We start from the raw sequence: 25630 nt of genomic DNA on the forward strand, positions 1-25630 counted from the left end.
AAAAATCAGTTAACTATCCTTCAAAAATGAGGGAGAGTTTAAAATGTTTTCAGACAAACAGACTCTGAGAGAGTTCATGAAAAAGAGACTTGCTCTACGAGTAATACTAAAGGTACTCTCCAGGCAGATAGGAAACGATAGGAAAGGGGTTTAGGAAAGAGTGTAGAAATGAAAATTTATTAGGAAGGCTAAACAGGGAGTAACAGATATGATATGACATATAAATCCAAAAGATAAAATGGTAGAAAAAAGTATTACAGTACAACATTAACATTAAATGTTGATGGTTTAAACACTCCAATAAAAGACACAGACTGGAAGAGTGGATTAAAAAACAGAGCCCATCTATACACTTTCTAAAAGAGACTCAATTTAGACCCAAGGACAATAGTAGGTTGAAAGTAAAAAGTTGGAAAAAGGTATTTCACACAAACAGCCGGGAAAGGGTGGGGTAACTACACTAATGTTTGACAAATTAGACTTTAAAGGTAAACAATTAAAAGAAATTAAAAAGAAAGAGTAATGTGTTAATAAAAGGAACAATTCATGAAGAAGACATGACAACAATCATAAATATTTATGCACTGAGCCAGAGTGCCCCAAAATACATAAGGTACACACTGACAACTCAGAAGAGAGAAGCACACACTTCTACAACTATAGTTGGAGACTTCAATACACTGCTCTATTCAATGTACAGACCGTCTAGACAGAGGATCAACAAGAAAACAGAGATGTTGAATAGTATAATAAATGAACTATACTTAACACACATTTATAGAATATCTACACCGAACAATAGCAAAATATATGTTTTTCTCAAGTGCTCATGGCTCATTCTTCAGGACAGACCAAATGTTGGGTCACAGAGCAAGTCTCAGTAAATTTAAAACGATTGGAATTATACAAAACACTTTCTCAGATCATAATGGAATGAAGTTGGAAATCAATAATAGTTGGAGGGCCAGATCATTCACAAAGATATGGAGGCTAAACACACACTTAAACAACCAGTGTGTCAAGGAAGAAATTACAAGAGAAATCAGTAAATGTCTTGAGAAAAATAAAAATTAAACTACTGTATACCGAAAGTTATGGGATGCACCAAAAGCGGTACTCAGAGTGAAGTTTATTGCCCTTAAGCTTATATTAAAAACAAGAGGACAAAAATCAATTAATGAACAGTTCATCTGGAGAAAGTAAAGAAATAACTGCAAATAAACACCAAACCAAACAGAAGGAAAGAGATAACAAAGATTAGAGCAAAAATAAATGAAATTGAGAACATGAAAACAATAGAGAGAATCAACAAAACCAGAAGTTGGTTCTTTGAAAAGAAAGAAATAAATAAAATAGATGGACTCTCATCTAGGCTGACAAGAAAAGAGTGAGAAGATAAAAATAAACAAATGTGAGAAGGTACATAACTACTCGCCCTGCAGAAATAAAGGAGATAAGGAGATGATTCGATGAGCAACTATGTGCTAATAGCTAGACAATGTAGACAGAATTGACAGCTTCCTAGAAACAAACAATATTGACTCCAGAAGAAATAGACCACCTTAGCAAATCAATCATGAGTAAAGGGATTGAAAGAGTCATGAAAAAGCTCCCAAAAAAGAATGATTCTGGACCAGATGGCTTCACATGTAAATTCTACCAAACATTCCAGTAAAGACTTAGTATGCATCCTGCTCAAACTCATCAGAAAATTGAAGAGAAGGGAAAGCTAACAAACTCATTCTATGAAGCCAACATCACCCTAATACCAAAGCCAGAAAAAGATACTATAAGAAAAGAAAATTACACACCAATCTCTTTAATGAATGCAAAAATCCTCAACAAAATACTCTCAAATGAAACCCAGCAGTACATTAAAAGAACTATACACCGTGACCAATCTGGGATTTATTCCAGGTATGCAAAACTGGTTTACCACCAGAACATCAATTAATGTAATATACCACATCAATAAATCAAAGAGGAAAAAACACATAATCATATCGAATGATGCAGAAAAAGCATTTGAGAAACTTCAACATCCTTTCTAGATGAAAACACTTCAAAAAATTGTAATAGAAGGGAACTTCCTTAATATGATAAAAGGATAATAAGGAAAACCCAGGGCTAACATCTTTCTCAATGGGCAGATACTGAAAGCTTTCCCACTAGGACCAGGAAAAAGAGAAGGATGCCTATTGTCAGCAATGTTATTCAACATTATGCTGGATCAATAGCTAGAACAATTAGACAAGATAAAGAAATAAAAGGTATCCAAATTAGAAAGGAAAAATAAAACTTTCAGTGTTGCAGATGACAAGATTCTATATGTAAACAAATAAACAAACGAAAAAACCCAAATCCACAGCAAAGCTCCTATAGCTAATAAATGAATACAGCAGAGTGGCAGGGTATAAGAACGGCATGGAAAAATCATTACTGTTTCTAAACACTAGCAATGAGCAGTTTGAGGAGGAAATTAAGAAAAAAAAACCATTTACAATAGCAACAAAATGAATCAGATATTTAGGAATAAATTTAACCAAGGCAACAAAAGACCTATACACAGAAAATTACAAGAAATTGCCAAAAATAATCAAAGAAGACCTAAATAAGGAAGGACATACAGTGTTCATGGATTGAAAGTTAAGACAGCAATTTTATTGAAATTGATTTATAGATTCAATGCAATACCAATGAAAATTCCCAACAACATACTTTACAAAATTAGAAAAACTAACAAGCAAATTTATTTGGAAGAGCAGGGTATCTCAATAGCTAAAAGTATCTTGAAAAAGATGAATGAAGTAGTAGATCTTGCACTACCTGACTTTAAAGCACATTACAAAGTTACAGTGATCAAAACAACATGGTACTAACAAAACGATAGCTATACTTACCAATGGAATCAAACGGAGTTTTCAGAAATAGACCCTTTCTTCTATGGACGATTGATCTTTGATAAGGCACTCAAGCCAACTCAACTGATATACAGCAGCTTCTTCAAAAAATGTGTGTGGAGAACTGTATATCCAAATGAATGAAAGTAGATACCTTATACAAAATTACATCAAAAAGAATCAAAGACCAAAACCTTAGAGCTAAGAATGTAACATTTATCAAAAAAATATAGGAAATAACATATCTTTTAATAGGAGGTGGTTGCTTAGACCTTACACCCAAATCACAAGCAAGGAAAGAATAAACGAATGGGATCTTCTCAAAATTGTCCATGTTGGTGCATCAAAGGACTTTGTCAGAAATGTAAAAAGGCATCCACACAACGGGAGACAATATTTGAAAACCACATATATGAATTTTGTCTGTTACCTTTTCTACTTTATCCTTGGTAAAAAATCATGATGCATTCTTTGACTTTATTAGCTTTAAAGCACATTGTATTCTTCTCCATATTTTCTATTTCTTTAACTATTCCAGCAGCTGATTTAAGTTGCAAGGCATCACACTAAGCACTATACAATACAAATCCTCTGTACCTTTTAATGAGCTGTTAATTCCTTGAACAGATAATCCATGCTGTTTTAGATTTTTCTTTAAGTCATGATCAGAGAGCAAGTTATACACAGTTTTGGGCAATGGCTTCCTTTTTTGGACAGATCTTCTGAGGCTTTCCTCTTTCTCTTCATGTGACAACAGCTATCCAAGGGCTTATTAATGTGATTTTCTGGAATATTAACCTTGCAAATGGGACAATTCACTTTAGTAACCTGTTTTCAGGTAGATATAGAGGATGTCTCAGGAACATAAGCTGCTGAAGAGCCTGAAGTCATCATTTGTAGAGAAACTGTCTCTTTGGTCTCTACATAAATGCGCATCTCTTTTTGAGGGTAGAATTTCCTTTCATTTTCTCTTATCAGCAAAGGTGATGTAGAATCACCAATTTCTCTGATCAAGAAATCATCAATTAATCTTCTCCCCTGCTTTAGAGAATGTCTGGAGGCAACAGGATTATACATTTTGACAGGAAGGTTCTTTAAAGAGAAGGAAGCAGGAGATATGGGTGGTGATTCCAGGGCAAATTGCAACAGTTGATTCCATCCAAAATTCAAAACTTTACAAGTTAATCTAATACATGGTCATTTTTCAGATCCGGCTCTGTGACTCGCACTCAACACATTTGGCATTGAGTTTTATAGGACAGAAATTTTCTCATATAGAGACAACAGTAGTCATGTGAACACTGAGGAATCATCATTGCAATGTTAAAATAGTCAAAGCAAATCACAAATTGTAACAAATCATCTATTGTCAGGCCCAGAAATCATGGGGCCTCGGACAGGGAGTCTATACTACTTCCAGAGGAGACTGAGGGTCTGTCAGCCACTATAGAGCTTTGCTGCTGCTCAAAATTGCTGTCTGATTTTAATATGTACCATAGAGCTACAGCATTTAAGAGAGTGTGACATTTGCATTAAGATAGATACAAGATCAATGGAAAAGAGTTGAGACTCCTGAAGTAATCCCTTACACTTATGGTCATCTGATTTTTAATAGAATTGCAAGCATAATTCATTGGTGAAGGGAGTCTTTTCAAAAAAGTTGAATTCGTTGAACTCTTGGATATCCATGTTAAATAACATGAACTTCTATTCATACTTGGCACTGTTTACTAAAACTAACATAAAATGAATATTGATATTGGGTTAGGCCACAATTTCTTAGAAAAAGACAAAACCATGATCCAGTAACAACTCATGAAAATCAATCCATAAAATTGAGACACCTTCTGTTTAAAAGACTGTATAAGAGAATAAGGAAACATACCACAAAAATGGGCAAATCACATATCTGACAAAAGATTTGTATCAAGACTGCATAAAGAACCATCAAAATTCATTAATAAGAAAAAACCAAATTATAAAATAGGCAATCATTTAAACAGATACTTCATCAAGGAAGTATATAACAAGTACCACAAAGTCCTCAACCTCATTAGCTATTAGGCATAGCAAATTAAATTTCTAGTTGACACCACTACATACCTACTAAGGCCCTAGGAGTATAAAGACTGATCATTCCAAGGATGTGGACATCTTATACACTCCTGCATTGCTAGTGGAAATGTAAAAATCATATGACTACATTGAAAAAGCACCTGGTAGTCTTTTAAACATTTGAACATACACTTTCCAAGACCCAGTCATTCCACTCCTAGGTACTGATTCAATAGAATGAAAGTACATGCAATTTCAGAGACTTTGGAATGAATGCTCATAGCAGTTTTATTTATAATTTTATTTATAATTACATAAGAAGTTGAAATGCCAAGTATCACACATTGAAATTTTTTCAGAAATGAAAAGTAATGAACTGTCAATATAAGCAAAAACATGGATGAAACTAAAAAACAATCAGAAATAAGCCAGATGAAAATAAGTACATTTATATAAATTTCTAGAGAAAGCAAACTAATTTATACTGACAAAAAGTGATCCATGCTTAGCTGTGAATGGCAAAACTAGGTGATGTCGGGAAGGAGAGATTGAAAAGATCACAAGCAAATTATTGGGTCTGATTGGTACATTCATTATCTTGATTGTGGTGAGATCTCTAGGGAATAATACATATGTCAAATCTTATCAAAATTTAGAATTTAGTTATATGCAGTTTACTGTATATTAGTTACAGCTCAATAAGGTTAAAAATGAAAAACAGAAGAAAATCAATAGGTGTTAATGTATAAAACCATAAAGCACATGCTTCAAATAAGCACAGACACTTTTAAAGAGTTACTATTATCTTAAAATATGCTTTATACATATTTATAAGAACAAATTATAAATAGAATAAAAAATAAAAATAATGCGTTACAATGACATAATCACAGTGGCAAATTTGTATGTAAACTAATCTTAACGACACAATTTCTAGGTGTAAATTAACATGTTGATCCACAATCTAGAGGATACAAAGGTAGTTCAGTGGTAGAATTCTCACCTGCCATGCAGAAGACCCAGGTTCGATTCCCGGCCCATGCACTTCCCAAAAAACAAACAAACTAACAAAAATTCAACCAATGGTGCTGCAATAATCGGATACTCACATGGAAAAAGAATAAAATGTGACTTTGCCATACAGCATAGAAAAAAAACAAACTAGTCTACAATCTACACTTTTCTTCTATAATTTGTACTTTTCAAAATTATTCTTACTCATCTGGAAAAAGTACTTTGAACATGTGTTTGATAGAATGATTAATAACTGTGTAAAATGAGGAACTTTATACATTGAATTCAGGCTTGGTAAAATAAATGCCAATTACTTCATGCAGCTAACCTATTAATAGTGTTAAACTATAAAGGACAAAAATTTATATTATGTGATAAATTAAGATGTGTTTAAAGATCTAAAAAAAATATGTTTTTCCATCCAATTATAAAATACAGTTGCAAATATTTATTCATTGTGAATAACACCTATAATATAGTGGGTGTATTTGGAGAAGGAATATATGGAAGGATACGGTCTTCAACTTAAGCAGTACCCTCAAATAATCATATAAATTTTTTCTTCTGCTTGCCTGCATGAAAATACCCAATGATGATAATTCATATAATATATGAAAGGACTCTATTTATACAAGAAAGGATTTTGATATTAACAAGTGCCTTAGAAGATGTGAAAGTTTTAAAAATATGAGCTATGTAATTTAGTAATATGGTTAACTCCTGACCTGTGTCTAATGCTGTCCCCAAGGACAAGGTCCCCAATGAAGCCTGTTACTGATTTTTTTTTTTTTGCCAAACTTCATTACTCAGAAAATTCATTAATGGCTTCTGAATATATACCACTAAGAAGCATTTTATTCACTTATTGGCATATTCAGTAATTTAAAGAAAGCCATGCTCTAAATGGTAAAGTACTTCTTTTTGTCCTGGTTATTTAGAATATCATCTCTTCTACTAGTAGGTTGAATTCCTGAAATTCAAGCCTTAAGAGTAATTTTATTACATTTCAATGATGCAGAGAGCACTAATACATTGGGGATTAAAATTGCACAAAGCCCATTATCAGGGAGAATGTCAGATTTATTAAGGATGGCAATTTCAGGGAACTCTATGAATTCCCAGACTTGCCAGTAAAGGTGAAGATAAATTACTTTAAATATTACATTATTAACATTGTCATGTTTAAACAACCAAAAGAAACTCTAATTTGCCAACAGAAGAGTAAGTATGTGGAATATTTTCTTTTTGATTTTAATCCCCTTTACAGAATTTGGTGATATTTCATTCCTGAGGAGAAAATGAATTTCAGCAATCATTTTTGTGTTTTGTAATGCATCCAACAGATATTTATGAAACATCATTTTTAGAAGTTCTTTTGTGTAGATGTCAGTATCTGAGAATATTTTATGCATAAGAGACATGAATAAATGCACAACTAAATAAATAAAGAAATAGCCATGGCTACCTAGGCTATATATACAACCTCAAATTAAAATTAATAAAGTATTTTGGTAAGTATAGAAATCCATATGCATTGACATTTATCTTCAACCCCCCCAAAAAAATGGGTTATATATTGAAGACAGTGGCATAACTTCAAAGAACTCTATGTTCATTTGACCATTTGATTGAAAGTGAGAAGATGAAAATATCTGTAAGTTTTACTTTATTATCTTTTAACTTTTACACCTAATAAGTTGTAATATCTTGGGAAAAGAGAGGTATTTTGAGGACTGAACAATGCCTGCTGTAAAGACTGGGTAAGGTTTCTCAGTGATGTGTGCATTTGAGAGACACTAGGAATAAGATGGAAGGAAGATAGGTGGTTTGCAAAAAAAAAGACCTCTTCTATATCTTAAAATTTGATATAAATAGTTGATGGTTGTTGAATGAAAGACCAAATTCTCTAGGAAGGTTCCAACCTGCAAGTAAACCATGTGCTTCAGTCAGTGCTTCTTCCCTATTCTGGTAACTCAGTGAAATACAAAATCGCAGCCAAGTCAGCCTGGCTCAGTAAGAATAGAGCACAGTAAGTTAAACAAGGAAGTGAAATTTCTCATAAATTAAATAGTTGCTACAAAGGAAAAATGTTCTATACATTGATGACAGAAATTTCAAACATTGTTGTAATGATTGTGTATTGGAAACACTGGAATCCCTTTTGATATAAGTAATGGTTGCACTGAGAAGTATCTATGGAGAAGCCTAAACACAAAATCAAAAAGTTCTTTAACTTTTGAATTAAATCTGTTATTATTGGGCAAAAAAAGGGTATCATGAAGAAAAAGTAATTCACTTTCCTGGAAATTCAAGGAAAGAGAAGGCAGTCATCTCTTTTGTCAGAAGTAAAGATTGCATACATATTTTAAAAAGATTTACATATTCAGGAAAAAAAGGTGGATTATGTATGGTAGAGAAGAAGGGTTTCAGGTAAATGAGGGGAAGTAAACACATCTAACAACCCATGAACAAACAAAAATACTGTTTTGGATCCGAGAACTTATTTTGTGCTTAGAGTTGTATAGTGTGCCCAACCTATCTCTTATTTATTACCATTATTTTAAAAAATGCAATGTGAGAAGGAAAGAGATGAAAACAATGGTGGAAATTTATGATTAAATTTGTGAATAAGGAATAATTCTTGAGAACCAAAGGGCATTATTTGAATTTTAGTCAAAGATAAAACCCTAAACAGAGATCAGAAATAAAATGTACCTTTTAAAAATATAATGGGAAATAAAATAATACATTGAATTTTAGAACAGTTAGAATAATCTGAAAAAATGTCTTTCCAAATATCACCTGCAGATCGGACAGAAGTCAGCCATCAGTGATGAGAAACGGTACAATAACCACATTCATTCTGCTGGGACTCACTGATGACCCTCAGCTGCAGGTTCTGATTTTTATATTTCTATTTCTTACTTACATGTTGAGTGTAACTGGAAACATGACCATCATCACACTTACCTGTATGGATTCCCATCTTAAAACACCCATGTACTTTTTCTTACAAAATTTCTCCTTCATAGAAATCTCCTTCACATCTGCATGTGTTCCTAGGTACTTGTACAACATAGCAACAGGTGACAAGGTCATTACCTATAAGGCTTGTATGGTCCAAGTGTTTTTTACTGACCTCTTTGCATTATCAGAATTTTTTCTTTTTGCTGCCATGTCCTATGATCGCTATGTGGCCATCTGCAAACCCCTGCATTATGTGACCATCATGAGCAAAACTGTCTGCAGGAGTCTCATCATCTGTTGTTGGGCTGCTGGTTTGTGTATAATAATCCCACTAGTTAAACTGCTTTTAAAACTGAAATTTTATGACTCTAACATCATTGATCATTTTACCTGTGATGTATTTCCCTTAGTGAAAATCGCCTGCTCAGACACATGGTTCATAGAACTGATAATTATAATCTGTGCTGTACTGACCCTGATTCTGACTCTCACTTGTGTGGTTCTTTCCTATGCTTACATCATCAGGACAATTTTAAGATTCCCTTCTCTACAGCAAAGGAAGAAAGCCTTTTCGACCTGTTCTTCCCACATGATTGTGGTTTCCATCACCTATGGCACATGCATTTTCATCTATATGAATCCTACAGCAAAGGAAGAAGTGACCATTAATAAAGTGGTTTCTCTGCTCATTTCTTCTATTTCACCTACTTTGAATCCATTTATTTATACCCTGAGGAACACACAAGTTAAGAAAGCCTTCATGGACTCAATCAAAAGAACAGAATTGTTCTCAGCTAAGTAGAATAAATGCCACGTAAATAAAGGTTTCAAAAGTAATGATAAATGGCACTGCAAATTTTCTCCTTGATGTTTAACAGCTTTATTTTGTTTAAAATATCCTTTAGTTCAGGTACATTAATTTTTTCAACATGTCTTTAAAATAACTTGCGTGATGACTCTCAGGTAATCTCTGTGTAGTCATTTTTCAAACTAAAACCTCATAATATTTTGAGAGAACATGTAAATCTTTTTCTCAAAAATCCATTCGCATGGTACAATCCATTATAGCTCTTCTCAAATATGCATAAAAATGTACGTGAAAGCATAGAGAGGATAAATAGTGCCATTATGTAAAAATATAGAGATTACGAGAGAGAATAATAGCGCTTAGCAACATTGAAAATCGAAGATTTTCGTAACTTCTAAATAATCCTACTACAATCACATAGAAATGCAGGATAAATTGTAACAAGGATTCATTTGAATATATTGGTGAAAGAATTTCAAAGATGTGAGAAAATAGAAACCTAAAGTAGTGTAATGAACTAAAAAAGTAACTTGTGGATGCTGAGGAAAGCATACACTGGAGAATGGGAGCAGGAGGTTGCATTATGGATCCCAGGGACTTAGGCACTAAGTGATAGGATCAGTGTGCTGACAGCATTTTAAGTGCCACAGAAGAATATCTGATTTCTTTTTTTTTATAGGATCTCCTGAAATTCTTTTAAGGCCCTCCTGATTCAGAGTTAGCCATAGTTAAACAGTATCCTACGAGGTCCTATTCACAAATAAGTCTACACTTTAACTGATAATACATCTTCAAAGAGTCCTCTTTACAAATGATTCCACACCCACAGGGAGGCAGACTAAGATTAAGAACACATCTCCTGAGAGGGTACATAATTCAATTGACAACAACCAGTTATATACAAAGCCCAAACAACATATGCCTAGTTAAGGTTATAGATGTCTATATATAGACATCTCTGGAATACATATATATATCTCTGTATATATATATATATATATATATATATATATATATATATATATATATATATATATATATAAAGAGAGAGAGAGAGAGAAACAGAGAGGGATAGGGAGTGAGAACAGTTGATAGATAGATAGATAGATAGATAGATAGATAGATAGATAGATAGATGACAGATAGGTATGGATAGATACAGTCAGATAGACAGACAGACATATAATAGATAGATCTTAGATAGATACATACATACATACATGTATACATAGACAGACATTTAATAGATAGATCATAGATAGGTAGATTATATAAACAAGAGGGAGAGAGAAGAGACGTCATAATAAGGAATTAGCTCATGTGATTGTGGGGTCTGGGAAATCCACATTCATAGCACAAACAAGAGGCTGAAAATTTGATTAAGCATGCCATTAAATTTTGGTCTGAATTTCGTGGGTCGTAAATGCAGAGAATAGAAAATTCCTTATTAAGAATCTCTATTGAGTCACTTAATTTATCGACAATAGTATATGAAGTTTATTAAGTAATTTAATTTCTCAACAATATTATATTTCCATATTCGGAAAAGCATAAAACGAAATCACTGAAAACAAGCAGAGGTTTGGGAATGAGATTAGTGCATTAAAGCTTATTTTTTTACACTTAATGACATTGCTGTCAAGATGTTGGAGTGTGTTTCAATGTTATTTAACCAACAGAAGATATAAAAAACTAGCAATTATGCCATACAACACAGGGCATATCTCATCAATGTATCTGTACATTCTAGGTAATTTAGACAGAATTATGTTAGGAAGAGATGGTAAAGAATGAGTATAAAGTTAATAGAGAAAAATATAAATTTTAAAACTTGTAATAATGCAGAAATTAAAATCAAAAGCAAAGTATATGAAGAATCTGTACAGTGAGGCCCAAACTATTTGTCATATAAATGCATTTAATTACCAACCAAATCACAGGGCAAGACGTAAATTGTTGAAGAATTTTAAGGTTTGGCTTTAAAATTCACCTGCAGTTAGCAGTCCAAGGTAACTATATGGATAATTCTAATTCTATGTGCAGATAAATAAAATATAAGCTGTAAAAAGCGGTAAGACGGGAGAATTCCTAACATGTTGCAGTGTGATATGGATAAAGTAATCTGGTATATTAAAAATGTTCCATGATATTTGCAAAACACAGAACAGTGTGTTTTTGCACGAAAGAAGAAACTATGCTTCTATTGTAATGATACTGCTTAAAACAAAACTTTTAAAACCTTTCATGTGAAATTCTTGGCTTAATGTGTGGAGCCATTAATTGTTGCAAATTGTTGATGTCAACACCTCTCTCTTCATATCAATTATCTCTGAATTATAAATGCAGATTGAATAGAAGTCAAGATTCATTGATGAGTAATCACACAGAAACAAGATTTATCCTGCTGGGACTGAATGATAACCCACAACTGAAGGTTTTGATTTTCCTCTTTCTGTTTTTCACCTTCTTAGAAATCTCATTTATTTCTGCTTATATTCCTAGATACATACAACACATATCAACAAATGACAAGACTATTACATATGTCATCCCAAAATTTTTTTACAGACCTCTTTGCTGTTACAGAATTTTTTCTACTTGCCACCATGCCGTGTGACCAATATGTAGCCATCTGCAAACCCCTATGTTACATGACCATCATGAACAACAGGGTCTGTAGAAAACCCATCCTTTGTTCCTGGACAGCTGGCTTGTTGATTCTACTCCCACCTCTTGACATGGGCCTAAGTCTATAATTCCATTTTGCCTGTGATATATCCCCCCTTCTAAAGATCTCATGCTCAGACACATGGCTCATAGAGCTGATGGTCACAATCTGTGCTCTGTTGGCCTCTATCATGACCCTTCTGTGCATCCTTCTCTCCTACATGTGCATCATCGAAACACTTCTAGGATTCCCTTCTGCCCAGCAAAAGAAAAAGGCATTTTCTAGCTACTTTTCCTACATGATTGTGATCTCTCAACTATGGGAATTGTATCTTCATCTATGTCAAACCTTCAGCAAAGGAGTCATGGCTGTTAATTAGTGTGTGACAATATTAATTACTTCCATTTCTCCTATGCTAAACACCTTCACTTACACCCTGAAGAACAAGCAAGTAAAACGAACCTTTAATGACAGTCAAAAGAATTATATTGCTCTCAGAAAAGTAAAAAAATTTACTGATATAGAAGGATCCAATTTTCATGGAAATCATTACTCTTTAAAAGCATTACATTTTTATTCCTTTCCTTCCTAGCAGGGAAGCTTTATCAGGATCACATTTATCACTAAGAGAATATAATCCATTTTCAGGAAATGAAAAAATGACTTCACATCTAAGGAAACCTTAATAAAGTGAAAAAAACAAACAAAATAGATATAATCAGTAAGTTCATCTTCATAAATATTCTAGATTAAGTAATATGCTTCTTGCCTATACCAATTCCAGTTTTTGATGATATCTTAAATTCTAAGAACCACTACAGGTTATTTCAGATTTTATAATAAGCACTAAAGTGTGGAAATTAATCGTTTAAAGACAGTCGGTTTAATAAAAGATGAGGTTTAAATCATGAAGAAATAAAGCCATTAATAGTGTTTATCTTCTCATTGTAATGGCAATGATTATAGCAGCTGCCTCTTGAAAAAAAATCACTTGAAACCTATTATTTTATGAGTTAATTTATAAAGGTGTTTTATCTTATCTTTTCTTACCAAATAGCTAAACTGAAATTTAGAGAGTTAAAAAATGTGAGTAAGTGGTAAAGTCAGAACATAATTCCATTTCTGTCAAACTCCAAAGCCTGCATTTGTTAGTAGACAGAATGCCACAATGACAGATGTTTAGCACCATTATGTGTTCAGAAACCTCCTTCGGAATGTCTAAAAATCTGAATACAGTTGCAGGTTAAGTCATGAAAACTGAAAAATTATGTGGTTCTTAACAAAAACTAATATTTCTTTTTAATATAAGCCTCCATGTATACAGATTAAAATTAGAAATATTTAGTTTATTAGAATTTACTTTGTATCTTATACTATATTCAGTAAAAAAGTAATCTGTACTGTAACATAAAGTGATGAAGAGCAGAAAGGTTTGTTCAAAAAAGCATGTTCAAAAGCATATGTACTCTCTCTTGAGAAGGTAGTATACATGGGATTATGTATGAATTGGTATGCATTACTAAACACATAAACATCAATTATAATAATGCCCTTTCATAGGGAGTACAAAATAAAACATCAGGACAACAGATTTTTAAATAGACTCTCTGTGATTAATTTCAAAAGATGCAAGGGTCCAGAGAAAATATTTGGCTACCCTTTATCACTGATGTTCTTTCAATCACATACTTATACATACATTCTGACCTAATGGATTCTCAAGATAGATTGCTGAAATAGGTTCCTTACATCAGTGTGCCTAAGGTCTGAGATACAAGCCCATCCCAGCATTTAATTTTCACCCAATGAGAATTGTATTTGAATGATTTTTCCCAACTTCTCACATATTCACTGAAACCATTCCTGACCATATTCACAGACTGACAAAAGCTCTTCATTAGATGTTCCTAAACTACAAACTTTGGAATGGATATACCATAATTATCATTCCTCTTCATTTTAGCAGGATTAATTATTTAGAAATTAATTATCAAACAATGTATTAAGTTGATCACTCCGACTTGAGGTGGCCTTGCAGTGGCTGAAAACTTTCTGAATGAACGGTGAAAAACAAAGAGACTAAACTATTTAACACACTATGAACACAGGAAATGCAGCCACCCTGAAAGAAAAAATAGTAAGGGTCTCTTTCCAAGAATTATCTTGGTGTGAGGTTTCTGAAATGTCCTATCCAGTCTGTCCCATCAGCAACCCATTAAATCCAACTGGGGAGAACCTGATCCTTTCTAGTTCTAAAAGCCATGTTTTTTAAAATAACCACCATAATTTGTATATCATTACCTTGAAGAAATATACCTGATTTTTTTATAAATCTAAGAAATATATAGGTCCATTCAGTTCCATTGAATCCACTGAAAAAAATCAAACTCATGACATAAAATTACTAGAGATAGAGTATTGCTCCAAACTGTAAACTCAAGTTTGGACTCGGGTTAGAATAAACTCCACCTTCTGGAGCTTAATTATTTGTCTCAAGAAAAATCTAAATCACATGGAGAAGACTCTATAATTGCAACCCCAAATTGTCTTAATCACTTGGACATGTGAATCTGTTAACCTACATGATAAGAGGGTATTGGCAGATGTGATGAAGTTATGAATTGTAAAATGAAGAGAAAATTTTAGATTATACAGGTAAGCCCAACGTAATAAAGAAGATTCTTACAAGAGGGAATCTGGAAGATTATGTTATCACAGTAGAAGATGAGATAAAGGAAACAAGAGTTTGGTGTGATGCAAGGAAGGGACCATGAAAAAAAGGAATGCAAGCACTCTCTAGAAATTGTAAAGGACAAGAATAGTAATTCTCTCCTGAAGCTATCAAAAGGTACTCAGCCCTGACAACCTCTTGATTTCAGACATCTGACTTCTAGGACTTAAGAGAATAAAATTGCACTGTTTAAGCAACCGAGTTTGTGGGAGTTTTTTATTTCAGTAATAGGAAACACATCTGAAGAAAGAACCATTTTAACTAAACCAGATGTGCAAAAATATCCATATTAAATACAGCTATTTTTCACACATAGTTACATCTAATACAACTAAACCACAAGTGAACCCCAATGCACCATCTTCCACACAAGTGATGTTTTAGAGACCATGCAATAATGTCCTGGAGAATATTTTAAAAGAATTAAAGAGGAGAAAAGTTATATGGTACACAAAAAATACCATGGTTCTAATAACAGTCTGGGCACACAAAGGACCTAACTGGCCAAGCAGCTGTTCCTGCTGCTAAAGGAATCCCAGAAGACAGTTTGATATTCTAGCAATATTTGTAAGCCTATTATTCATACATTGATTATGGCAGAGTGGCTGACTTTGAAGCAGTCCTTTAATTATTACAGATTGATCACTGAAGTAAATTTCATGTTAAACCATAATTAAAATATCATGTTGATGGAAATCATTATCAGTCAACTGCTTCAAATATTTAGCTTAGTGGTACAAGGTATCATTTATATGATGTTGTTTGGTTCACGTTAGAATGCCCTCAATATTGCAATGATCTAATCTGTATTTTTCTCACATTCCATCGAGTGTGATCATTAATCTGTTATCAATCCTCTATATATTCTAATACCTGAAAACTGGAATTGCATCCCCCTGTCAATTGATGGCCATATTCATTATTCCCTAAACAATTAAGAAAGCTAATATTACATCTTTTAGGAACAGACAGTTAAATTTGAGTATCCCCAAGACATGTCCCAAACAGTATTCTTTCTATAATTATGACTGCAGTTATAGATTTTATAGGCTGCATGTACACCTTATCTATTCTGATAGTTTGAAAATTCCAGAATTATGCCTGGGCTGAAATTTTGTCTGATTATCTATCTTCAATGTAGGAATCTCATTGCTCATTGTTAAGAATATGATGGTTTCTTGAGGTTGGGATGCACAGTATTTCTGAACAGTCAGATCCATGGAAAATTTCTGGACACCTTGGTTATTCAACTGCATTTCAAGAAAATCCACATGTTAAAAGTAGGGCTAATATAACCATAGAATATAATAATTATTCTAAACCCACCTAGAAAAGCTTCAGAAGTCACTAAATCATCTAGCAGGTATATGATTGAATTATCTAACCAAAGAAAAAATCAATAGCTACAGAAAATGCACCCATAAATAGGCAGCATATCATTAAAAAAATTTAGTATGCAAAGAAATAAGACTTGAGATCCATATGCAGAGGATAAAGAGTAAATAGAAAACAACTCTGACATGATTTAGATAATGTTGGAATTAATAGATAAGTAAATTAAAGCAGTTATGAAAAATGTGTTTAAAACTACAGCATAGATGTGTCTGAGGACCGACCATTGGAACCACAGAAAATTTGTTGAGCCCATTAGCTCCTGTGGCCTAGATTCTATGCCACCACTATGGTCCTGCTATCTGCACCAACACGTCTCTGTTCATGAGGAACAAGGCCAATGACACCAGGTCTGAAGATTCACGTCAATAATTTGGTCACTATGGCCCTATAGTGATGTGTATGTTCCACTTGATTTCCACACTCATCGTCCAAGAGGATCTGCTTATGTTCAATTTGAGGATGCTTGTAATGCTGAAGATGCATTATATAATTTGCACAGAAAATGGATTTGTGGATGTCAAATTGAAATTCAGTTTGCACAGGGGAATCAGAAGACAACAAATCAAACGAAAGCCCAGGAAGGGAGGAATGTATACAGTTCCTCACACTATGATAATGTGACAGATACAGACATTCTAGAAGCCAAAGTTACAAAAGAAGGAGATCAAGAAGTAGGTCTTTTGATTACAGCTATAGAAGATCTTATAGTCCTAGAAACGGTAGACTGACTGGAAAACCATGGCATCCAGAAGCCATTCTGACGATGATAGATTCAAACACTGAAATCTATCATTTTCAAGATCTAAATCCAATTCAAGATCATGTTCCAAGTCTCAGCCCAAGAAAGAAATGAAGGCTAAATCACATAGTAGATCTGCATCTCACACCAAAACTAGAAGCACCTCTAAAACAGATTCCAAAACACATTATAAGTTTGGCTCAAGATATGAAAAGGAATCAAGGAAAAAAGAACCACCTAGATCTAAACCTCAGTCAAGATCACAGTCTAGATCTAGATCAAAATCTAGATCAAGGTCTTGGACTAGTTCTAAATTCAGTGACCACTAATAACTTCAACCATGATTTTTTAGGCATGTATCATTCATTTACTCATTGGTTTACTTAAATTATTAGGAACACAATGTTGCAATGAAACTTAAGAAACAAAGACACTTGTTAGTTTTCCCTTGACCAGGCAATGGTTATAATTAAAATGCTATGCTGTTGAGAAGACACTTCTAAGAGTGCAGTTTGTTTAATGTTAATGGGCAGCTACCAATTTGTGGTGTCTCTGCATATTTTTGTAAAGATTCTCTCTTTTTTTTATGCTTAAAGTATTGGTGAAAAGATGTTGGTTGACCGGTGTTATAGTTTGCAGCTGCTGAAATGCAATGTACCAGAAATGGAATGGCTTTTAAAAAGGGGGAATTTAATAAATTGCTAGTTTGCAGTTTTTAGGCTGTGGAAATGTCCCAATTAAGGCAAGTCTATAGAAACGTTCAATCTAAGGCATCCAGGAAAGATACCTTGGTTCAAGAAGCTGATGAATTTCAGGGTTTCTTTCTCAGCTGGAAGAACACATGGTGAACATGTTGATGTCTTCTAGTTTCCTTTCCAAGCCTCTTGCTTTATTAAGCTCCCCAGGGACTTTCTCCTTCTTCATCTCCAAAGGTCACTGGTTGGTGGACTCTGGTGCTCCCATCATTCTTGTGACTCTGCTCTGTTGCTCTCCGGTCATTCTATTTGTTCTCCCATCATTCCGAAGCTTACTCCAAAATGTCTCCTCTTTTATAGGATTCCAGTAAACTAATCAAGAACCAAGTAGAATGATGGAGACATGTCATTGTCTAATCAAGTTTTAATACCCACAATTGATTGAGTCACATCTCCATGGAGATAACCTAATCAAGTTTCCAATCTATAGTGCTGAATAGGGATTAGAAGAAATGGTTGTTCCCACAGGATTAATTAGGATTAAAACATGAATTTTCTAAATAAATCCTTTCAAACCAGTACAACGATAATTTACAACAATGTTTTATTCAAGATAAACTTTCATATTCATATTTGGTAGAACTGTTAATCTAGAAGTGTAGCTTGTTAATAAAATAGAATGATACAAAAGTGAAGTTGTAGCCATAGTACAACACTGACTGCCTAGAAACATGTAAATTCAGGGTGGACCTTTAATGTCTTGTGCGGATGTCTAGGCCTGTTACAATAGTTTATTTAGCAAACTGGAATAGTTATGTTGTTATCCCCACTGCCTTGGGGAATGATAGCAACTGGTTAAGTAACATTTTCAGGGAATTGAATTTTTGACTGCAACAGCCTTCACTGTTTTTTTCTGGTTTCTATGAAGATATGAAACATACAAAACATCAGAAGAACTCACCTTAAATTTGAGCAGATCTTTGACGACAGGAGTAATTTTAAGGGGAATGCTGTTTTGTAGTTATTCTAAATTTTAAGGAGCATGCTCCACCATGATAGAGCTTAGTTTTCTTACTGCTATTAGAAGCATGTAGATTGTTTCAAAGTAGGCTTTGTTTTTGGGTGTACATAGTGTAAAATTAGCACTCAGTTGGTTTGGGCTTTTGTATCAAAATCTGCTTACATTTTTATGGGGGAAGGTTGCTCTTCACACCTCAGTTTACTTTACATGAGGCAAGTTGAAAGACAACACTCCCATTACTAGGGGGTTCTGTGGTGCCATGAAATTTTAAATAATTTGGGAGAAAGGAATAGTCCATTTTAAGTAAGAGTCATATCTCTTGAGTTTTTGGTTGATTATCAGTGTACTCATTGGTAATTAGTACATTATTGTAGTTGGCAGTACCTGGCTAAAAATGAGAAAATGATACCTTTAGTCATTTATCATTTCTATTATTTCTCTGAAAGGTGTTTTTGGGGGGCCACAAAAGTAACTTGATAGCATGTCCAATCTCATTTCAGAATAAAAGCTAGCATCTTTAGAAATGTCAAGATTGCTTGCTTGCAGATTTAAGTAAGAAATGTTATGGAAAAACAATTCCTTTTAGATGATTACTTTTTAATTTTTTGGTTTTAGCTATCTAGGCCAGCCTGTAAAGAACAAAGGATGGTTTGTAAATACTGTTTATGGAATGTGTTCAAAGGGCGTTTGTACGTTTGATAGTATTTCTAACTTTCGTTTCCTTATTGTTTGCAGTTAATGTTCATATTCTGCTCTGCAGTCATTTATGCGCATATTTCTTTAATTTTTTTCAGATGTTCTTGGATATATAGTCTAAACAACAAAACAGTCTATTTAAAACTGTAGCAGCAGCTCGCAGTTCTAGCAAAGAGGAAGGTTGTGGAGTTAAACTTTGTGTTTTCTTTCTTGTAGAAGCTTGCAAAAAGGTATTCTTGTATACTCTTTTTAACAAATATTGTGTACAGCCTTTAAAACATCAATGTTTGGATCAAAACAAGACCCAGGTTATTTTCTGCTTGCTATAAATTAAGCAAACATGCTATAATAAAAACAAAATGAAGGAAAAATATATAGTGAAGAAGAAGGCAGTGTAGTGAGGTGTTGGATTTAGTTGGTCCTCTAGTGCAGCTAGTATACAACTAGGAACAGTCTCAAAAAGCTATTTGAGGGGTTTCTATGACAGGACTCATAACATACACCAGTCTGGTGGAATGGCCAAGATACCATGCAGAACTGTAAATCCCCCAAGCAATAGAGGCAGTTGCCCCTCCCCATCTGGGACAGAAGGCTGTATTGGATTTGGGTCTCCAAGGGTAAATAAGCCCTCTCTACTAGAAGGAAGTAAGATGCTCAACCAAGCTCCAATTGTGGAATTAATTAAACTTGAACTGTTGAATACAAGCTCTTAGCACAGACAGACCTAGAGAAAAGAAAAGAGGAACTGGGAGTTTTTCCCAAGCAGAGAGAAAGTAGGCTGATGGAAAAAAAATCTTTTAGAGTTGGATAAAATCTGAATACTGGAAAAGAGCTGGACCTCAAGGACATAGGCACATGGAGCTATGTACTAAACCAGGCTCTTGATTATCAAACCTTGGCGGATGGAGGCTGGTGCTGAAAAGTAATTTTTTCTCTCCAATTTTTAATTTTTTTATTTTAATGGCCCATTAGATTAGAGTTGTGGCCTTGATTAGGCTTAAACCCTGCCCCAAACAAGGGCAGAATTAAAGTACATGTGAGAATCAAACTAACTAGGTAATTTTATAGTAAGGGAAGGGAAGTAATTCCCCAAAGGGCATATTTTTAAGTAGTCCCTACTGGGAACACAGAAGGCAGCTCAGCCAAGCTCCAATTTCAATTTTAGTCCCAGCAGAGAGGAGGTGGAGCTGACAGGAAACAAAATAAATAAAAATGAATATAGGAGGAAACTCTGGTGTCAGCTGAGCTTAGAGTACTTGAAAAGGCTATGCCCCAAGAAAGAGGGCACATAGAGCCAGATATCAACTACAGCTCTTCCTGGCAAAACATGGAGTTGGACACTGGCTCTGAAAAGGGCAATATTTTTTTCCCTTTTTTCTTTTTGTTTAAACTCTTCTAAGTAGCTCATTAGAGAAAGCATGAGGCATTTTCAACTGTAAGCAAGATCCAGGCAAGGGCTGAATTAAGATAGGTCTGAGGGACAAAGTAATGTGTCAAGTGAGGGAGATTATTCCCTAAAGGGCATATGTTTCTACCAATTAAAGTGGGAGTGGGGAGTGGGAGCTTGGCCCACCACAAGTGGCAGCCCCCTTCAGAGTTTCTATCTCCAGAGGCTGGAAAACAGAAACAGCATATGCTTGCCTTCTATCTCAGCAACTATCTGATCCATGAATCTGCCAGGGAGAGTCTGCTGAGAATTAAAGATACTACATCACTTTACACTGGCAGGGAGACAAGGTCTGGCAATCTCCACCAGCAAGGTAAGATAAGAAAATCACAGAAACAAGAGGTTTCACAGGAAAATCTGACAAAAGCTGCATCTCACACTCAAAGAATTCTGATATTTATTGCACTTTCCTCCTGAGAACTGGACCTGTCTGGTCTGTGAAAATATGATTTAGGTCAATGATATTTGGGGAACCCTCCACTAAAAATGATTTTCATAGAGACATGGCAAGAACCAGAAAAATAAGAACTAAAAATTTCTGACCAGTTGAACAGAAACTGTGCTAAAGGCCTAGAATAAGTTGAACTGAACAGCAAAGAGCAGATAGAGAACAAAGCCAACCAGTGTGAAAACTCTAGGTAAAAAGAGTAAAAATGGTCTACAGAATAAACTACTCAAGGAAATCAGATACCTGGACACCAGCAAAAAATTATGAGTTATACTAAGAAAAATGAAGATATGCCATAGTCAAAGGAACTACCTAACATTCCAAATGAGATACATGAGTTGAAACAATTAATTGAAGCTGCTTAAACAAGCATCCAAAATCACATAAAAAATCAAGTCAATGAGTTGAGGGAAAATATGCCAAAAGAAATGAAGGCTATAAAGAAGACATTGGCCAAACATAAAGAAGAACTCAAAAGAACAAATGGCAGAACATATTGGAATGAAATGCATAGTAAAAGAGATGAAAAACAAAATGGAGACTTTCAACAGCAGTTGTGAAGACACAGAAGAAAGGATAATTGAACTAGAGGATAGAACCTCTGACATATAGCACACACACACAAAAAAACACATAAGAATGGAAAAATAGGAGTAGGAGCTCAGGAAATTGAATGGCACAATTAAGTGCACAAATAAACATGTAATGGGGTACTTAGAAAGAGAAGAGAAGGGAAAAAGGAGCAGAAAGAATAATGGAGGAAATAATGACTGAAAATTTCCCATCTCTTATGAAAGACATATAATTACAGATCCAAGAAGCACAGTGTACACCAAGCAGATTGGATCCAAGTAGACCTATTCCAGTTACTTACTAATCAGATTGTCAATTGTCATAGACTGTGAGAAAATTCTGAAAGCAGCAAGAGAAAAAATGATCCATCATATACAAGGGAAACTTGGTAAGACTATGTACAGGTTTCTCAGTTGAAACCATGAAGATGAGAAGGTAGTGTTATGATATATTTATGGCAGTGAAGGAGAATGTCTGCCAAACAAGAATGCTATATCTGGCTCAACAGTCCTTCAAAATAAGTGAGAGCTTAAAATATTTTCAGACAAACAGACACTGTAAGAGTTCATGAACAAGATACCTACTCACCAAGAAATACTAACGTGTACATTATAGACAGATAAGAAAAGACAGTTGAGAGGGGTGTGGAGAAGAGTTTAGAAACAAAGATTATCAGGAAGGGTTGGGGGAAGGTATGACATATAAAATCCAAAAAACAAAATGGTATAAGAAAGTACTGCATTTACAGTATTAACATTAAATGTTGATCATTTAAATTCCCCAATAAAAAGACATAGATTGGCAAAACGGATTAAAAATCAGGACTCATTTGTAAGCTGTCTAAAAGAGACTCAATTTAGACCAAAGGACAAAAATAGGTTGAAAGTGAAAGACTGGAAAAAGATATTTCACACAATCACCCAGAAAAAGGGTTTAATAGCAATACTAATATCAGAAAAATTAAACTTTAAATTCAAAATAAGAGAAGAGACTAAGAAGGGCACTATTCATTATCAAAAGGGACAATGCATCAAGAAGACATGACAATCAAAATATATATGCACCAAGCCAGAGTGCCCTAAAATACATGAGGCACACACTAATAACATTTAAGGGAGAAGTATATAACTCTCCAAAAATAGTTGAAGATTTCAATACACTGCTCTCATCAATGGACAGAACATCTAGACAGATGATCCATAAAGAAACATAGATGTTGAATAGTATGATGATTGGGTTCTCATGTCAACTTAAATGATCATGCCCAGTTGTCTTGTCAGGCAAGCACTGGCCTGACTATTGTTACAAGGATACTTCATGGCCGATTACATCTGTGATCAACCAAGGCAAGTCTCCCACAATGAGATAATCCAATCACTTGAAGTCTTTAAAGGAAGAAGAAAGTCTCTTTCACTGCTTCTTCAACCAGTGAGCCTCTCCTGTGGAGTTCATCCTGACCCTTCATTGGAGCTGCCAGCTTCACAACCTGTCCTACAGATGTTGGACTCTTCCATTTCTATGGTTTCATGAGACACCATTATAAATCTAATATTTACAGATCTCTCTTGTTGGTTCTGTTTCTGTAGAGAACCCTGACTAACACATCTTGGTACCAGGAGTGATTCTTGAGAATCAGCTTCTTAAAAATGGGTTTTTACAATTGGTTTTCTTCTCTGTTTATACTCAGAGGCACTAATGACTCTGTTTCCAATAGTCAAGATGGCACCAACAGTCCATGGGATGAGTTGGCAAAAGAAATACTCAAAATATCACCATTAGATACTGCTAATTGTATGCTTATATGAGGCAAGACTTTGGGTGATAATGTTTTTGACATCTTTATGGAGTTTTCTGGAATTAAGAAGTGCAGTAATATTGACTGATCATTGTTAGATGTTCTGGATATAGTGATGAGGGAAAGGGATGAGCTGAAGGCTTCAGATTTGCACCTTAAGCACCATACGAATGATGTATAAGTTTCCATATATGCCATGAAAGAAAATCTTATTTCCTGTGTTCACAGACTTGAGATTTTTGAAAACGAGGCACAAAGCCTCATTGTGCAATAGCAAATTTACAACATAAGCTAAAATCTCAAACTTGCAGGGTGTCTGCTGTTAGAGTAGGGGCTTTGATTGGAAAATAATGGGATCCTGAAATGTGGAATGGTGATAAATGGCTTGATAATAATGGCAAAGGGGAGATGGGATCCTGGAACCCGCTGAGCTTTTACTAGTTAAACCTGTAATAGACTGCCCTGAGGAAAGAGCTTCCTGACCTCCAGCCCACCTTGAGGAAATAACTTCTGTTCCAGTCTCCTCAGAGGAGTCTGCCATCCAAACTCCACTTAAGGAGATTAACCCTTCAGTGCCTGGTAAACCTGTAACTACCTCCCCTGGGGAAATAGCCCTCAATGCTCTGTCTGGAGCAATTAATCCTACTTCAACAGATGAAACTGGAAAGGAATGTCCTGAGATAATTAGCTTAAAGGCAATTTTATTTCTTTTAATGGCCCACACCCCCCTAAACCTCTTTTCTTTAAGACTTATAACTAAAGTCTCAACCCAAAAGGTGAGGTATAACCTGTGACCCATGAGGAGATACACTATACTCCAAAAGAATTGCATGAGTTTCCAATCTATGTAGAAAGAAATCAGGGGAATATGTATGAGAATGGATATTAGGGGTGTGGGATAATGGGGAAAGGAATGTAAAGTTGTTATCAAGCTGCAATATTGATATAGATTCACTAAGCAGAAATTATGTATTCAGTATTGTAGCTCGAGGGGTTAGAAAGGGGATTAATAGTTTGTTTGCATGATTGGCTGAAACATGGATCAAAAGATGGCTGACATTACCTGAGGTGGAAATGCCAGAACTGCTATGGTATAATGTAGAAGAGGGGATCAAAAGGCTTAGAGAGATTGGATGTTAGAGTGGATTTATAATGGAAGACTTGCTCATACACCTCAGGAATGTCAGAAGGACACAACTTTCATCAGAACCTTGACTAATAAATTCATGAAACTAGCTCCATCATCCCCGAACAGCTCTGTAGTCGCTCTTCTCTGTAGGTCAGATATCACTACAGGAACTGCTGTCACTGAGTTGGAATACTTACACAATGGAGATTATCAGATCTCAAATTGGCAGAAGTCCATATGGTAAAAATTAATCACCATAAACAAGGTGGGCATGGCCACCCTAATGGACAGCAGACTCAAAGCAGCAGTCAAAATAATCTGACTCACAGGGATTTGTACATTGGCTATTAGATCATGGGATGACTAGAAAAAATATATATGGGCATTCTACTAAATTCTAATTTGAACTATATAGCAGAATTCTAGGTCAAGTGATCAGAAGTCTAACTTGAATTACAAAAGCAGAGAGTCATGGTCCCTTAATCAATTCCCAGACTTGAGACAGTTTACAGACCCAGAGCCTCTAGAATGAGGGGAAGTCCAGATATT

General features: G+C 34.6%; 1 protein-coding gene and 2 pseudogenes across 1 annotated transcript; 2 read left to right on the forward strand and 1 right to left on the reverse strand.

Moving 5' to 3' along the window:
* Window positions 1–3243: 3243 nt before the first annotated feature.
* Window positions 3244–4279, reverse strand: LOC143690637 (E3 ubiquitin-protein ligase RAD18 pseudogene; annotated as a pseudogene).
* Window positions 4280–8781: 4502 nt separating this feature from the next.
* Window positions 8782–9744, forward strand: LOC143690102 (olfactory receptor 6C2-like). The gene has a single exon (XM_077168090.1). It carries the CDS (start codon window positions 8803–8805, stop codon window positions 9736–9738), a length of 936 nt encoding a protein of 311 aa, XP_077024205.1. The 5' UTR covers window positions 8782–8802; the 3' UTR covers window positions 9739–9744.
* A 2606-nt stretch (window positions 9745–12350) lies between these two features.
* On the forward strand, window positions 12351–17606 carry LOC143690638 (uncharacterized; annotated as a pseudogene).
* Window positions 17607–25630: the final 8024 nt, after the last annotated feature.

This window comes from Tamandua tetradactyla, chromosome 7, assembly GCF_023851605.1.
Source record: "Tamandua tetradactyla isolate mTamTet1 chromosome 7, mTamTet1.pri, whole genome shotgun sequence".
NCBI classification, from domain to species: domain Eukaryota; kingdom Metazoa; phylum Chordata; class Mammalia; order Pilosa; family Myrmecophagidae; genus Tamandua; species Tamandua tetradactyla.